The sequence below is a fragment of the Dermacentor variabilis genome, chromosome 5 (genome assembly GCF_050947875.1).
Source record: "Dermacentor variabilis isolate Ectoservices chromosome 5, ASM5094787v1, whole genome shotgun sequence".
In the NCBI taxonomy this organism is placed as follows: domain Eukaryota; kingdom Metazoa; phylum Arthropoda; class Arachnida; order Ixodida; family Ixodidae; genus Dermacentor; species Dermacentor variabilis.
Genome location: NC_134572.1, coordinates 17,423,228 through 17,441,199, shown reverse-complemented (window position 1 = coordinate 17,441,199; position 17,972 = coordinate 17,423,228). Strand labels below are relative to the sequence as shown.

Genomic DNA, 17,972 nt, shown 5'->3' with positions numbered 1-17,972 from the left:
TAATAAACAATGAAAAAGTCAAAGAAGTTCTTCCCGAACAAAATGATAAGAGTCGGGACAAGTTTGAATTACTTTGTCACTGCACCTTGACGTTTGCGCTGTTTAGTTTCCTTCCAGCTTAAGCTTTGCCACTCGTCTCTTCGACGTGCTAGCACATCACGCCTGTATTGTGTCTAGAAGTTAATTGCCCTCCCCCCCCCCAAAAAAAAATGTTTCAACAACAACAATAAGTTTTTGCATGCTCTTAATAATGTAAGAGGAATTCAACAAGCAGTGACAGTCATAACGCATGTTGCTAGAAGTACTAACTTGATGGCTGCAAGCGAGAGTGGCGCCTTTCATAAGAACACTAGAATGAATTCCCGGGTCTAAAGGCTTTCAGTATCATCAGAGACGCCTAACTGTGCTGCGATAAGCAGGAGATAGAGAAAGAATAAAATATATGTGGAGGTCAATAAGATGAGCGTATCGTATACTGTGCCGGAATAAGGGATTAGGGGAGAAAAAATTAGGCCGGGACGAAGGGATTAGCAGTGCGCCCACCTGGATCTGCACATCATATCAGCAATCGGTCGCTGAAACCAGTCAACTTTTGAGATTAAGTTCATTACATTTGCACTTAATGGAGTAGGTTATGTTAAACCTCAGTCTAACAAATAAACCATTAGATTCATTTATATATTCATTTCTATCTTTTTATTTATTTTTATTTTTTTATTTGACTATAACACTCTCAAAGTCCAACAAACATTACAGGGGTTAAAAATGATTAATACTCTATGTTATTTCTGTACAATTTTAGCTAATATAGGCACCAAAGTCAAAACTTTTGGAAGCACCAAAAAGTGAGAACAAGTAAGAATAAAAGAATATTCAGCTCATGTAATATTATTTCCAAAAAAGAAGCAGTCGTTGTATGCAAGAATAATAAATGGGTGCTTAGATAACGTTAGAAATCGCGCTCACAAATAATTTCTGCCTTGAAATTGCCAGCAGTCTTGATGTAAAGATTACTCCTCTGTTTTGCTGTTTTCGAACGTATGTAAGCGCAGTAGCATGTGCTACGCCACCTTTACGAGAGTGGACCAGCCGGTGAAAAAATGTATTAAGGAGGAAGGATAAGTTGATCCCGCTAGTGAGGATGGCTGTATGCAGTTCATGAAGGAAGCTTGAGTGCTGTATTTTATGGCGAGATTATAAAGATGGCAGATTAGGACTTTATGTCATTGATGTCATGCTGATTGCACGGGTGTCGCTTGATAAGTATGACGAAACCAACTGAGTTATTTGGTACCCCTTCTACTCATGTGCTAGACAACAACATAAAACCATATAACGCGAACCATCAGAAGCCACAAGGAGAGTTCCACCCAATCATGCCACACTCACAAAATGGGAAGCGCTTCCATCCTCAAGCTCCGGCGTGCGCAGCTCGAATTTCATTCCGAGGGTTTCCCGCACTGTCAAGTCCTTCAGCAAGCAGTCGTCTTGCATAACGTAACAGCTTTGCATGCTGAAGAGCTTGGGGTCACGAACATAGCCGTTAACGTGGACCTCACCTGCGTAGCCTTTATCACTGGAAAATAAATGAGACGCGATAATGCGGCAGCCTTAGCATCACCCACGTTATAATGCATGCACCATACGTACGGAAAGACATATAGAACGACGTTAATTTTAATAGCACCAAAAGTGAACTTTAATTGTGAATTTATGTTTTAGAGCACATCATTAGAGCCCTACTGCACCATGCTGTTGGTGTCCAGACATCTAATTGAAATATAATAAGGAGAATGAGAGTAGAGGGTGCTGCGTCGGTGGTAGCGTAAACTACTGAGATCATTCGTTTGTTGTTTTTGCTGTTGTTGCCGTTGTTGACCCTGCCAAAATGAGGTACAATCGTGTCTCATTTCATTTTCACAGAAAGTGTCATGGGCCATATTTGTATCTGACAGTATTTAAAAGCATGCAAGCATAAACAAATCGTGAGTTTCTGAAGTTGCACGGTGATCAACGCCTTCAGCTTCTGTCAGTTCGTGTCTTGTAGCTGTCAGGAGCAAACATTAAAGTAGCGACATTACTTTATTTGAAGCATAATCTACGCCACATCGCCGCGCCGTCGTCCTGTGGTCTATAAGTTCTCTGTGGAAGTTCGCGAGTGATGCCGTCTTGACCAGAAATGTTAGAACTTTCTCTTTCTTTTATGTTTTTGTTTAGGAGCCTTGCGCGGAATTTCACTCCAATCCATAACATTGGGTATCAATTCAACAGTGCATCCATCTGTCTGTCCATTCGACAGACTTCACACTATAAACCATACTAGAAGTAATGTGCATTGTCGAAAACATGGCAAATATCTTAATAAAAAGAAAACACGCACACACGCACACACACACGCACACATGATATCAAAGACTCACTAGAAGCCTGATAATATGTTGAGCAGAGTAGTTTTGCCGGCCCCTGATGGTCCCATGACGGCCGTCAGAGTTCCTGGAGACGCCTTACCGTAAAGGCTACTAAGCAGCGTTTTCTTTCCTGCCAATTAATAGATAAACCACCACATTTTATTCGCACAACCGATCTAACCAGTGGCTTTCATTAAAAAATTTAAAAAGATTTCAATGTTAAGCACCAGGTGTCTGCCAGACGCGCATCAGTGATGTCATATGGGCAACATCGCTTTCTCTTGTCACTATCAGGTGCTTCCGCAAACAATTCAAGCGCCAAAATCCATGTTGCAGCTGCCACAAGACAATGACATTAAATAAACGACTGCCCGTTTTCAGTCAACAAAACATGGGTCAAGCTCTTGCTTTTTCTTCTTTGTTTTTCATTCCTTCTTTGCCATTCTGCGTTATATTGGTACATGTTGTTTGTACATAGCTACAGCCTGTGCCAGCTTCTTTTTTAATAGTTATGTGTCATTTCTAGCGTTGAGTCCTGTCCGCTTTTTGCTCAACTCTTTCATCCTTTTATCGCGGCTAACAATGATTGAGCTTCCGCGGGACAGGTGTACCTGAGAAAGTATTGTGACAAACGTTTCACCATGACTTGAAAGCACAATGGCACCAGCATGCACTGTCATTAGGGAAAAAAGAATAGGAGAAGTAAGAAGTGATAAATTTCTTACGGCCTCTGTTTTGTAGGCACTGCCATGGCCTATAATTACCTTTGTCGGCTTGAACACGGAATGTTATGTCCTCCCAAACTATGGTGACAGGTGATGAAACTTGGGGCCGTAGAATTTCCAAAGCTTTCTCAGAAACGGCGATGTCGACAAATTCTAACCCGCTGCATTTGAAGAACTTCTCCTTTCCTTGCAACCTGTAAGACAACACGCATTTGAGCCAAACCCTAAACGAAGCTGAGCTTCTCAAGTTTGATCAGGGGATCTCAACCGATCAAATCACAAGAGTTCATACGTTTGTTTGTTTTCTGTATTCGTCCTTTCAGAGTTACTGCAACGCGTGTAAATTGGTTGGTTAGCACGCCTTAACATTCAAGCAACGCTGAGGCTATTAAAGAAATCGTAGAAAACGGCTCCATGCAGCTTGATTTTGACTACCTGTAGGATGATGCGCTCAGTTCGGTAGACGAGTGTTGTTTTCTTTCCGCCTCATCGGAGTGCAGTTGCCACAGCTAGAAACGCAAGTGGTGACTTCGGGCTCAGCCCTCGAACATCGTAGCCACGACGTCAACGTGACTGGTGGTACGCAAAAGTAGAATAGCGTTGGCAGAGCTTATTACAAGCGCGCTCCATTTGAGTGGACGTAGTTTTACTGGCAAAGTTGGCACTTTTGCCAGAATAGCGAAATACTGACAGGGACAGCGAGGTTTATCGTTGCGCTTGAACTCCTCCGACCGTGTTGTAACGATACGCGGGCATGACATGGCTCGAAGCAGCGCGCAAGGCGACTTCTGCTGGGCAGAAGTAACAGCGCCCTGGCACATACCAGGTGTCTGAGAATGCGAGCGTCATGAGCGCCGCTTGTGGCGTTGCAGGCGTCGATGCTGCGCGAGATGAGACCGTCAACATTAGTCTGCGCCTGATAAAATATTAGATCCGTCTAGGGCGCCAGTACCAGTGAAACTGCATGATTTCGAGATTGTGAGCCCAAATATTGTTTTGCATTTTATAATCGTGTATGAAAGGCTTATACTGCGAATGACTTTTTTTACTGTTCTTCGCGCTCTCCTGTTGCCAACATACTGAAGAATAAATCAGTCTAGACCATAAAACCTGGTCAGAGCATATTTAGTGTTTTATTTTTATAACATATAGTTAACATATCAAAAAATTAATATGGACCACCACACCAAGGACGATGCCCGCGCGTACGGCGACGGCGACGACGAAGGCGAAAGTTCTCCAGGAGAGTCAGTATAATCGATATCGCAGTAATCATTTGTGCAACATGTCGTTAGTAAGTGGGAAATAAAGCTTGTTGGATTTGTTTCCCCTAATTACCGGCAGCATTAGGCGGTTTATTCCAGATAATCCCACATGAATTAAGTGTCCCCAACAGAGTTGGCTGCTTGATATCTTGAGATACGACGGAAATCTGCGAGACAATACACACTATGAATAGTAAAACAGCTACTTACGTCAAGGTACACTGGATTCAAGGCCATTCAGCCAACCCTCACAACATTGCTGCTGACCAGCAGGCACACTGCTCTCCTAATCCTGATCTTCCGCCTATTCCCCTCCCACCTCAACCCCTTAACTCGCCTACGAGCCCGTAAAAATTTTCTCCGGCAGGACACACGCGCTCTTATCACACCGCGTGTCTGCTCCCTCCCCCTTCACCTTACTAGGGCGGAGGAAGTTGTGCTTAGGAGACTTCGGGCCGGGGTGGCCCTTACACCGGCTGTTATTTCAAGGTGGAACTGGTCGCATTTACCACTGGGTGTTACGTGTCCATACTGCTCCGTTCCTGTGATGGAAGCAGATGCATACCACCTAATATGGACATGTACTGGTTGAGAATCGGAACGCTCGCGTCTCCTACTGCAAGCCGGCCTCCGCTACAGTGTGAGAACCAGCTATGACCGCTGGATACATGACAACAGATTCCACAATACACTGCTTCAATTCATACACAACACAGGCCTCACAGCACACATATAATACACATATACGCACCAAGAATTATGCCTTAAGGGCAAGTCTTTATCACAATAAAAAAAATCTACGGTATACTCACTCTGATGCGACCGCGTGGTGTGCGGGGCTTGTTTTCGAGGGCATCTTCTTCGCGGCCTAGCGAGTTACCGACGTGAGCATCAGCGACATATGCCCCGTCGTGCCAGAGTGCACAAGCGCGACCGCGAACTGCGCGTATGTGCTTGTCGCAAGGTTCTTGTATACTGTTTGCTTCGTTCCACCCTCTCCTCGTGTATTATCGTGTTTCAGAGAGTGTACGACCGATAACAAGCTTCAGCGGCAGCTCCCTCACCGGCTGTTCATCTAATCAAATGTGTGAAGAGACGCCGGAATCTTATATCAAGGTCACAGACGCTCATTCTAGATCTAAAAGGGTCACGAAAGAGCAGCGCTAAATGAGGTTGCGCTGTTACCGTATTCTTTCAAAAGTGTTATTTACTTTATTTCATGGGGAAATGCTGAATATCACTGGCAGAAAATAAAAGTTAAAACTCATTCCCTTTAATGCCCTGCCATAATTTCAGCAGCGGTATACGTCAGCGTGACGGAACGGCTTTCAAACTGTTGTGGTCATACGTATTTGACCGCGTAGTCGTGCAAGAAAAATTCTCAAAGTTCGCTAGGTCAAGTGTTGAGTTGCTTTAGAATGCAGTGTATGCAACTTCATGGCAGACGAGTTACCCGCCGTGGTGGCGTAGTACCTTTGGCGTTGCACTGCCAAGCCCGAGGGCGTGCAACCGAATCGCGGCCGCGGCGGCTGCGTTTCAATAGGGGCGGAATGCAAGAATGCCCGTGTACCGTGCATTGGTTGCACGTTAAAGAACCCCATCTTGATTGGGATTAAGCCACAGCGTCATAATAGTATTGTGGCTTTGGCACGTAAAACTCCAGAAGTTTCAATTGCAGAGGAGAAATCAACTAGAGCCGAGCTGAGGTAGCCAAAATCTCTTACGCCACGGGTGTAATCGCCACCTGGATTTAGTTTATTCGCTATTTTTCTCTTACGAAGCCTCGTCCCACAATAAAGATGCTCGTTTATTCTCTTGCAGAAGCGTAACTTCATAATACAGCTTACATTCTTCTGCTTTTATTATCCGCCCTTAATATCAGTGGTCCTTGTTAACAAACCATCTTACGTAAAAGGAACGTATTGTAGTACAAATGCTATGCACTTTCATCAACTCTGTTCCCTGCCTTTACGCCACCAATCCTCCAGTCGTTCTTTGCTGTCTTTTGCCTGTCGGATTAATTAACATCTCTTCTATTATCCTGAAAACGCCAGCGCTCGGGCAAGGTAACAAAGCCAATTACGTCTTTGAGAATACTGAGGCATGCTAACAAAATATGGCCTATGGCTTCTGAACTACTTCCCCACGCCATGGGCATATACATTCGTCGGCCGCAAAATTTATTTATGACCCTGTGTTCTTACATACCCTTATCGGTCTTCGCATAGTAGTGCCCTGCTTCTTGAATTGTGATCTTCCTTCCCCGATGCTGAGTAGCAGGTCGGAACTTCGATTCAGGACGACCTCGCTTTTCTGCCACAATAAGTGTCTCTCTCTCCCTTGAATTATCGTAAATATTTTCTGTTTTGATTTCATTATTTGCTCTTTGTCGCACAGCTGGCATCTCCTCCATCTGCCTATACCTAGTATGTGAACTGAAAATCTCTAACCTTATGTTTCATCATCATCATCATCAGCCTAGTTACGCCCACTGCAGGGCAAAGGCCTCTCCCATACTTCTCCAACTACCCCGGTCATGTACTAATTGTGGCCATGTTGTCCCTGCAAACGTCTTAATGTCATCCGCCCACCTAACTTTCTGCCGCCCCCTGCTACGCATCCCTTCCCTTGGAATCCAGTCCGTAACCCTTAGTGACCATCGGTTATCTTCCCTCCTCATTACATGGCCGGCCCATGCCCATTTCTTTTTCTTGATTTCAACTAAGATGTCGTTTACCCGCGTTTGTTGCCTCACCCAATCTGCTCTTTTCTTATCCCTTAACGTCACACCCATCATTCTTCTTTCCATAGCTCGTTGCGTCGTCCTCAATTTCAGGAGAACCCTTTTCGTAAGTCTCCAGGCTTCTGCCCCATATGTGAGTACTGGTAACACACAGCTGTTGTACACTTTCCTTTTGAGGGATAGTGGCAACCTGCTGTTCATGATTTGAGAATGCCTGCCAAACGCACCCCAGCCCATTCTTATTCTTCTGGTTATTTCAGTCTCATGATCCGGATCCGTGGTCACTACCTGCCCTAAGTAGATGTAGTCCCTTACCCCTTCCAGTGCTTCGCTACCTATCGTAAACTGCTGTTCTCTTCCGAGCCTGTTAAACATTACTTTAGTTTTCTGCAGATTAATTTTCAGACCCACCCTTCTGCTTTGCCTCTCCAGGTCAGTGAGCATGCATTGCAATTGGTCTCCTGAGTTACTAAGCAAGGCAATATCATCAGCGAATCGCAAGTTGCTAAGGTATTCTCCATCAACTTTTATCCCCAATTCTTCCCACTCCAGGCCTCTGAATACCTCCTGTAAACATGCTGTGAATAGCATTGGAGATATCGTATCTCCCTGTCTGACGCCTTTCTTTATAGGGATTTTGTTGCTTTCTTTGTGGAGGACTACGGTGGCTGTGGAGCCGCTATAGATATCTTCCAGTATCTTTACATATGGCTCATCTACACCCTGATTCCGTAATGCCTCCATGACTGCTGAGGTTTCGACTGAATCAAACGCTTTCTCGTAATCAATGAAAGCTATATATAACGGTTGGTTATATTCTGCACATACTATCACTCTCTATCACTTTCTCTATCACTTGATTGATAGTGTGAATATGGTCTATTGTTGAGTAGCCTTTACGGAATCCTGCCTGGTCCTTTGGTTGACAGAAGTCTAAGGTGTTCCTGATTCTATTTGCGATTACCTTAGTAAATACTTTGTAGGCAACGGACAGTAAGCTGATCGGTCTATAATTTTTCAAGTCTTTGGCGTCCCCTTTCTTATGGATTAGGATTATGTTAGCGTTCTTCCAAGATTCCGGTACGCTCGAGGTTATGAGGCATTGCGTATACAGGGTGGCCAGTTTCTCTAGAACAATCTGACCACCATCCTTCAACAAATCTGCTGTTACCTGATCCTCTCCAGCTGCCTTACCCCTTTGCATAGCTCCTAAGGCTTTCTTTACTTCTTCTGGCATTACCTGTGGGATTTCGAATTCCTCTAGGCTATTCTCTCTTCCACTATCGTCGTGGGTGCCACTGGTACTGTATAAATCTCTATAGAACTCCTCAGCCACTTGAACTATCTCATCCATATTAGTAACGATATTGCCGGCTTTGTCTCTTAACGCACACATCTGATTCTTGCCTATTCCTAGTTTCTTCTTCACTGTTTTTAGGCTTCCTCCGTTCCTGAGAGCCTGTTCAATTCTATCCATATTATAGTTCCTGATGTCCGCTGTCTTACGCTTGTTGATTAGCTTAGAAAGTTCTGCCAGTTCTATTCTAGCTGTAGGGTTAGAGGCTTTCATACATTGGCGTTTCTTGATCAGATCTTTCGTGTCCTGCGATAGCTTACTGGTTTCCTGTCTAACGGAGTTACCACCGACTTCTATTGCGCACTCCTTAATGGTTCCCATGAGATAGTCGTTCATTGCTTCAACACTAAGGTCCTCTTCCTGAGTTAAAGCCGAATACCTGTTCTGTAGCTTGATCCGGAATTCCTCTAGTTTCCCTCTTACCGCTAACTCATTGATTGACTTCTTGTGTACCAGTTTCTTCCGTTCCCTCCTCAAGTCTAGGCTAATTTGAGTTCTTACCATCCTATGGTCACTGCAGCGTACCTTGCCGAGTACGTCTACATCTTGTATGATGCCAGGGTTCGCGCAGAGTATGAAGTCGATTTCATTTCTAGTCTCACCATTCGGGCTCCTCCACGTCCACTTTCGACTAACCCGCTTGCGGAAAAAGGTGTTCATTATCCGCATATTATTCTGTTCTGCAAACTCTACTAATAATTCTCCTCTGCTATTCCTAGAGCCTATGCCATATTCCCCCACTGACTTGTCTCCAGCCTGCTTCTTGCCTACCCTGGCATTGAAGTCGCCCATCAGTATAGTGTATTTTGTTTTGACTTTACCCATCGCCGATTCCACGTCTTCATAAAAGCTTTCGACTTCCTGGTCATCATGACTGCATGTAGGGGCATAGACTTGTACCACCTTCAATTTGTACCTCTTATTAAGTTTCACAACAAGACCTGCCACCCTCTCGTTAATGCTATAGAATTCCTGTATGTTACCAGCTATTTCCTTATTAATCAGGAATCCGACTCCTAGTTCTCGTCTCTCCGCTAAGCCCTGGTAACACAGTACATGCCCGCTTTTTAGCACTGTATATGCTTCTTTTGTCCTCCTAACCTCAATGAGCCCTATTATATCCCATTTACTACCCTCTAATTCCTCCAATAACACTGCTAGACTCGCCTCACTAGATAGTGTTCTAACGTTAAACGTTGCCAGGTTCAGATTCCAATGGCGGCCTGTCCGGCCTGTCCGGCCTGACCTTATGTTTAGAGGGGCACTAAATAGTAACAGTAAATCATGTTAACATGACAACGTAGTCTTTCAAAGCACCAGTTACGCTAACTTGCCGAGAAGAGGTTGACTACAGAAGGGAAAGTGAAGCTCAAAGCTTTTTTGTCTTTTTTTCTTAATTTCACGCGGACATTTTAACACCGGAGCGTCATTATGTGATCATGAACTTCAAATCGATATTTTTATTATTTGGGCACTTGTGGTGACGTAAAAGCTCCAGAAACTCTTTAGGCTCAGCCCTTAGCTCCTCTAGACTGTAACATAGCTTATATTTGCCAATAAAACATCATCTAGCCGCTTGCGGATACAGTCCAAATTTATGACGTCATGGAGAGCTGATGCAGGAACTTCAAGGCGGCATCAACTTTCATTCTTGCGTCTTTTCATGCTTGCCATTGCTATATCAGTAACTATGTTAGTTTTTTTTTCAGTGTTTTGGCAGTGTAATTTCCTAATAGCACTGGTTAGTTTCCCAGTTCTTTTTCTCATCATTATCATCAGCCGATTTTATGTCCATTGCAGGACGAAGCGATCTGCAATTACCCCTGTCCTGCGCCAACCGATTCCGGCTAGCGCCTGCGAATTTCTTAATTTCATCACCCCAACTGGTCTTCTGCCCTTCTCTTGGCACCCATTCTGTAACCTTAATGGTCCACCGGCTATATAACCTACGCATTACATGACCTATCCTGCTCATTTCTTTCTCTTAATGTCAATTAGAATATCGGCTATCCTTGTTTGTTCTCTTATTCACACCGCTCTCTTCCTGTCTCCCTAAAGTTATGCCTAACATTCTTGCTTCCATTGCTCTTTGCGCGGTCCTTAACTTATTTTCGAGTTTCTTTGACAGACTCCAAGTTTCTGCCCCATACGTCAGCACCGGTAGAATGCATTGATTGTACACATTTCCTTTTAATGATAATGGTAAGCTTCCAATCAGGATCTGACAATGTCTGCCGAATGCGCTCCAACCCATTTTTACGCTCCTGTAAATTTCCTTCTCATTATCAATGTCCCTTGCGAGTAACTGACCTAGGTAAACGTAATCCTTCACAGACTCTGGATGCTGACTGGCGATCCCGAACTCTTGTTCCCGTGCCCGGCTATTGATCATTATCTTTGTCTTCTGCATGATAATCTTCAACCCCACTCTTATACTCTCTCCGTTAAGGTCCTCAATCATTTGTTGTAACTCGTCCGCAGTGTTGCTGAAGAGGGCAATGTCATCTGCGAATCGAAGGTTGCCGAGATATCTTCTGTCGATCCTTACGCCTAAGCCTTCCCAGTTTAATAGCTTGAATACCTCTTCGAAGCACGCAGTGAATAAGCTACCTTAGCGAGATAGCATTGGAGAGATTTTGTCTCCTTGTCTGACCCCTTTCTTTATGGGTATCTTCCTACTTTTCTTGTGGAAAATTAAGGTAGCTGTGGAATCTCAGTAAATACTTTCTCAGATATTTACGTAAGCGTCCTGTACTCCTTGATTACGTAATGCCTCTATGACTGCTGGTATCTCGACTGGATCAAATGCGTTTCGTAATCTATGAAAGCCATATAGAGAGGCTGATTGTACTCTGCGGATTTCTCGATTACCTTATTGATGAAACGCATGTGATCCATTGTGGAGTATTCCTTCCTGAAACCTGCCTGTTCCCTTGGTTGACTAAAGTCCAGTGCTGTCCTTATTCTATTGGAGATTATCTTGGTGAATATGTTATGTAATATTGGAAGTAGGATAATGTGCCTATTATTTTTCACTTCTTTTTCTACAGTGTAATTACCACGAGGTCCTTTTTCTCTCAATACAGGCAGGCACCTAGATACAATGGCCGCCCCCCGCCCCCCCCCCCCTCCCTCAATCTATATTCCTTCTTGTTCCTCCGTAATCTTTGGAAGCAATTTTCGCGCTGATTCTTCCGTACTTCGAAGAACGCTGAGCCTACGTATCCTTGGAGTGTCTCATTTTTTGTTAGTCCGTGCGCACCTAAAGGTAATCTTTCAACAGCCTTGTGACTCATCTCTGGTTCAGATTGCGCTCTGAATTTTAAACGCAACACCGAGTTTATTTATGTAACTCCGAGAGCCGTTGCTCCTTCCACACGCCTTGTACTACTTCGTATTTGCCGTGCTCCCATCGCCGCGTTCCTCTTGCCTTTCACTCTGAGTACTTATATCCATACACTTCTTGCCCGTTTTAATGCACACTCCTAGTTGCCTGTATTTTTCATCTCTTGCTATATTTCGTGCAATTGCAGTATAAAAAATGGCTTTATTGCAGCAGCAGCAGCGTTCCTTCTGCCACCTATTGAGGAAACATCTGAACAAGCAACCAATCACTCCTCAAAAAGCGCCGGTAGATGGCAGCACGCTTTCCATGTTGACCTATTTGACTTTTCTTTTTAAATTGCCACATATAGATAATGAAATATGCCGCGACATACAAAAATATGTACAGGTGATACAGATAGAAGTATTGAAGTCTTTATCAGCCACAGAACAACCAATGATAGGACTTCAGGCAACAACGGAGTATATGAGAACTTCGAAGATATGCTTTCTAACGCAGCACGCACCGGTAGCTCGCTCTTTCTGGTAGTTTGAAAAGGTGTGGAGGAAGTACTACCTTGCACGATTTTTAAGTGCTTGTATCCATTTGAATAGTCTTTGCAGCTGATATGCCTTTGTTGGTGCCAGGTTTATGACCGATGTCTTCGCTTCTGTCTTGGCAAAAATTTCACCGCCTCAACGGTGCAGTCCACACAAACCAACTTGGAAGAGCACTGTTTTTTTAGTTTTTCTTTTTCACCGGGAAGACTATAAGTAGCGGTACCGGTGCCGGTGGTGTAGTTTGAGCATTCTAGGCCGCTTTAGCACTGTTCACGGTGGTGACACTGTGTTGTGTTAATTATTTACTCCTATTCTTGTTCTGTCATACTCTTTACGTGCACTACCAGGGTTAAAATATGGCATTCTCACTATTGTATACTGTTATGATACTGCAATTTGTTACACTTCCCTCTTAAAGATAACGTTAATAAATAGCGAGTAAATAAACGCGTTTACTAGATTACTATGTATTTTACTACCTTCTCACTAGTTCTGTACTAGCCAGGGTCTAGTGACGTGCTGCCGTTACTAGCCAGAAAGGCTTATTGGTAATTTTTACTAATGGTGAATTCCACTGGTCGATCCAGAGCGGGGTGTTGAATCCACGAGAGATCAAGAAAATCCGGCAAGGTGCGACCTAATCCAGATTGACCAGCGAAAAATAAACATGCTCCGGCAGGGAGCGCAGCGGAAGTTGGACGCCCGCCATATCCGCCAGCCATATCGCGATATGATCAGGGTTGCCAGATTTGGCTACTTTGCGCCAAATTGGCTACTTTTTGAGGCTGTTGGCGGGGAAAAAAATGCCTTGGCTACTTGGCTACTTTTTTGGCTACTTTTGAAATAGCTTCACTATTGTAAAGATTGGATAGAAACTTGTGTAGCTCATATTATGCAGCAGCATTAGCAAATATTTAGGCCAACCCGCAAAAACTCCACTTCAAATCTTTTCAAGCTGGTCCATCATTATTGTCAATCTGACTCTGGCGCTTTCATTTCATGCAAAGGATTTCGCACTGGTGACGTCACAGCGTGTTCCATCTTCGCATTGACGTTCCGCGTCAGGCCTTCCACCCTTCTTCGGTTTTCGGAGTTCTGGCAGCCCGCTGGCAGCCAGACGGCAGCCAGCTAGTGCCGGTCCTGATGGGAAGGCAACGTGAGGTGGGATCCTAAGACAACCCGAAGCTGCCCGAAGTTTGCAAAATCGAACACTTGGACAGCTGGTCACGGGATAAACGTAAACATGCTACCAGCATGTCAGCGGCCGTTCTGGCCGGCGCGTTCTCGGTGTAGTCGGTCCGTGTATGTGTTCCCAGCTTGAAAATATACAGCTCTATTCTGGAATACAATCACTTTTGCGAGATTTCGCGCGACTGGGCATCTCACTATGCAGAGCGTAACAAACGGCCTGCGACACGTCCGATGCCAAGACGCAAAATCGCACGTAAATAATCGCGAAAGCGATCGCTCGAGGATGCCTTGAGCTTTGACCTTCTTCGAGAAATGTGCGCCGAGATTAACTCAAACATTTACACCTGAACTGGAGCTGTGATTCTGATTTGTGACAATATTCTAGTCATATTACATGCTGATCAAAGCGCTCTTAGCTGTAGTCATTTATAGACGTTTCATAATATTTTTGTATGTTCTTACATTTACTAAAAGCAGCTTTAAGTGTTGGCTGTGATAATGTCTTTAGAGTTGCATAATAAATGAAAATGCAACGTTTTTCCATAGCGTGGCTACTTTTTTGGCTACATTTCTGTACGTGGCCAAAGTTGGCTACTTTTCTGGCTACTTTCCAACATTTTTTGGCTACTTTTCACATTTTGGACCTGGCAACCCTGGATATGATCAGTTGCACCTTGAATACCATTTCATAAGGCACGTACAACTCCTCGTCGTCACTGCTGCTGCTTTCCGAGGAACTAGAGCTGCTGACAGAATCGCTCAAGGCAAGGAGCACTGCCGCACGGTTGAACGACGCCATTTCGAGAATGTAAACTGCTGCACAGCGTTACCAAACAACACCTCAAAAAGAGCGGAAAACAGATTCACCCGACCAATCCGGAAGTGACACCAACGCATCGTTGGAGTTCCGGTGAAATCCGTCTCTGCTCGGCGGATCAACGAGGAGCGTTCCTTCGCGGAGCCGATCGATCCCAATCGACCAGTGGAAAACGCAAACTTGCTCTCGATCGACCAGCGGAATTCGATTTCTTTGCCCTGGAGCAAGAAAACGTGCTCCAGATCGACCAGTGTAATTCGCTATAAGTAACTACTAAGCCACTACTACCTAGTCTGGTCATGGCCTATTATGATTTGATTGTAACACTTGTGCAAAATTGAGATAAACTGTAGTATTCAATAAAGCTTCGACTGGGGCTAGTTAGTATCATTGGCACATGTGTGTCTGTCTCTTTTTTGTCCTTCGTATAAGCAGTATAGCGCAGCAAGCAGAACGATAGTGTTGTTCATTATGTTGGACTAACATTTATGTGCGACGTCGTAGCACACATATATGCAGACAGTAAGCTTTAGAAATTTTTTCACAAAGGTTTGATTATTTAACCAGATACATAGGTGCTTCCCGGTACAACATGGGCTCCCTCAAACTACGACTATAAATACTCTAAGTTTCCGTTTGATTAAAACCGCGTAGCGCCTTTGTCGTGCTATACGTGTGTTCTTGCGTATCGTTGTTTGTCGGAGACATGTAGAACATTCTTACCCGGAGTCTGTGCGCCTTAATGTCCCTGGTAAACATTACGTATATGTACTCTTATATGACGCCTTAAAGTATGGCGAAAGGACGCCGTTCTCTTTTTTCATGTATATTTATTATTTTACTTTCTTATGCTTTTGCAATACCATCGACTTCGTATGCCAACACGAGCGGCACTTATATATCGAATAGGTCCTATTGTATTGTTGTATTTATATCTCAGTTGAGTTAGTAACTGCACTACCGAAGTAGTATTTAGTTAGTACTAAGTTAGTGCTTTTTGCTAGCTTCAACAGGTAGTACTAACCAGCAGGTACTATATGTAGTACTAACCAGAAGGTACTAACCCTCCGTTTACTACATGCTGTTAGATACGGGACCGTTTCCTGAGCCTACTTCGAGTTCACCAGACCACATCGAATCGCACCACGGCTAATTAAGGAGCGCAGAAGCACGGATACCACATTCCTGAGGCGTGGCACGTGCAAACAAGTTGGCGGCCCCCACTTCGTGTGCCGCAGGTGGAGCTATTCACTGCTTGACTCTTCCCGAAAGTGAAGCGAGAGCCTGGCACTGTTGCGGGTAAAGTGGGTCCCGAAGCAAGACGGCTGTAATGCGCCGTGAAAACCTGGCAGCGTCGCCCCCATCCATCTATTGTGACGGCGCATTGCAAGTCAGCAAGGCAAGACCGCAGGGAGAAATAAGTCCTCACCGATTGGCCGAAGATGGCGTCACCTGAGCGGGCTCTCCCATTGGCCGAACGCGACGTGTCTTCGAGACACCGAAGGGCTTAAAAGACGCAGACCGGGAGCAGCAGGAGAGCATTCCTAGAGCATTCCTTGATTCTTCTCTTTCGAGCTTCTTGCCGCGGGCCGCAGCGTCCGAGTTGCTGCCTACCCGTAATGACTTTAAGACTGTTAATTGACTCTCACTGTAAATAATGTAAATAAACCTCCCAAGTTTTTCATCCCGAAGTCCTCCTCAACTCTTACAATGCACTTAATAAGAAGGTAGTGCTTTTTGGGACAAGTAACGTGTTAGTATTTAGGTCGTGAAAAGGACGGCATTTTTTTTAACGAGTTGTCTGCTAATATACGCACTAAAATTGTATATTTTCTCTTACGAGGTCCTCCTGGCGGCTTTTCTTCGGGACCCTCCATCTGTAAAACTTAATTCTGGTTATGCATACTGATACTGTATTGATTACTTTTAATAAATCCTTCTTTCGCAGAGTGTAGAGTTTCGATACTAAAAAGTGACTGACAAAGGATGTAGCCTATATCGACACCTGTGCGCTTCCGTATGTGCACTAGCTGGAAATAATACAAGACAGGACAACGCTTTTGCTTTTATCAAAGCCCACAACATTTTCCCTCTCCCTACGACAGCACTTAACCGCTTTCAATAAACAATGTGTTTCGCTCTTCTATTGGTGTTCCGGCATTTCAGTTCGACAATCTGAATGCCGATAAAAAGGCCTGAGCGGGCACATAGATACAAATGATAAGGAAGGAGAGGTGAGCGATATTATGTGTAGGCGCCAGTGCCCCCTGCAGCTAATTCTTCAGAAATTAAAATAAATGATACGTGTGGACTTACTGCGCACTACCTCTGCAGAGAACTGCATATTCTCAGCGGGTGCACCGCGAGTTGCGTCAGAGATGTTCACATGCACTTGTTCTATTAGGAATCGTAAAGGCACGTAAACGTTGCTGTGGCGTTCAGGGTGCGCAGCGGAGCAAGGAAAGTGCTGTTTCAGCCGAGTTGCTGAGTTTAGAACACAAGATTGTGCTCACGACCGACCTCGTGGACAAGCAAGCCGTATGGGCTTGAGCCAATCAGCGACATAACTTGGCGTCTGCAGTGCGCTTCTCAAACAGTGTGAACGTCCGCTCACCTCACACTTTTCCAAGCATAAATGAAGTGACACAAGAGCCCTTGTGTCTCTTGAACTCTGTGTCTGCCTAATGAATTGCTGCATATACGTTTCACCTCAACTGATTACCTTGATGTTGGCTTTACAGGACTTGTTGCAATACCACCAACAATTTTTTTGTGAATACGAGTGGAAGTGTCACAAATAACGCCCTCATATATTTTTTCCCGTGGAAGATTGCGCGGGCACATCTCTTTTCTTTTTTTTTTTTTTTGCAATGGCTCTCGAAAAGGACAAGTAATTTTCAACCATCACTTTGATGTGCATCTAGACTTAAACGCACAAACCGCGCTGCAGGTCAACCATTCTCTGAAGTGTCGATCGTTGCATGTTCTTTCTAATGTCCCAAAAGGTTAACTAATAAAACAGCGAGTCTGCTTGTCCGTCAGAAGGGACGGCCAGGAAATAAAGAGCACTGTGTTCTCGTGTGATGAGCAGTTAACGTGTTTTCCTTTAAACCTTCACTATGTAGGGCGGGCTGGCACGAAGTGGGTTTCCAACCATCAACTGTACAACTCGGTCCACATTGCAACACTAAAATCTTGGATGCAATCAGAAGCGTTCACAGGCAGGTCAAAGTGTACGCTAAAAATATATATTCAATCCTTTTGGTAGTGGAAGGAAAGGCTGCTTCACGACACTTAGCGACAGGCGGCTGGAAGTGCCCTGAGCGCCCTTTTTGTCCCCCCTCCCCCTTTATTAAACCCACTCTCTTCTGGGATTACTCCATATCACTACAATAATGATGCACGCAGAAGTGGTACAGCTGGAACACCTTTTGGAGCAATTTTCGCTCCATATAAATTTTAGTATTTGAGTAGGATATCTTGAAATTGATGAAGGTTAACGAAGAACGGAAACGACATTATTGGAGCTACAAATTTTAAATTTGTAGCAGAACACTCCAAATCTAGGGCAGCTGAATGAA

At 44.4% G+C, this 17,972-nt stretch overlaps 1 protein-coding gene across 1 annotated transcript in view; it reads right to left on the bottom strand.

Annotated features, from left to right (window-relative positions):
* Window positions 1-5,349, bottom strand: part of LOC142582314 (ATP-binding cassette sub-family G member 1-like) — a 35,932-nt gene extending 30,583 nt beyond the window's left edge. The window contains exons 1-4 of the mRNA XM_075691881.1: window positions 5,211-5,349; window positions 3,173-3,327; window positions 2,421-2,538; window positions 1,390-1,576 (exon numbers count right to left, since the gene is read on the bottom strand). Of these exons, the coding sequence (XP_075547996.1) occupies window positions 1,390-1,576; window positions 2,421-2,538; window positions 3,173-3,327; window positions 5,211-5,254 (504 nt within the window). The 5' untranslated portion in view covers window positions 5,255-5,349. The remainder of the gene's footprint in view (window positions 1-1,389; window positions 1,577-2,420; window positions 2,539-3,172; window positions 3,328-5,210) is intronic.
* Between the last annotated feature and the right edge of the window lie 12,623 nt (window positions 5,350-17,972).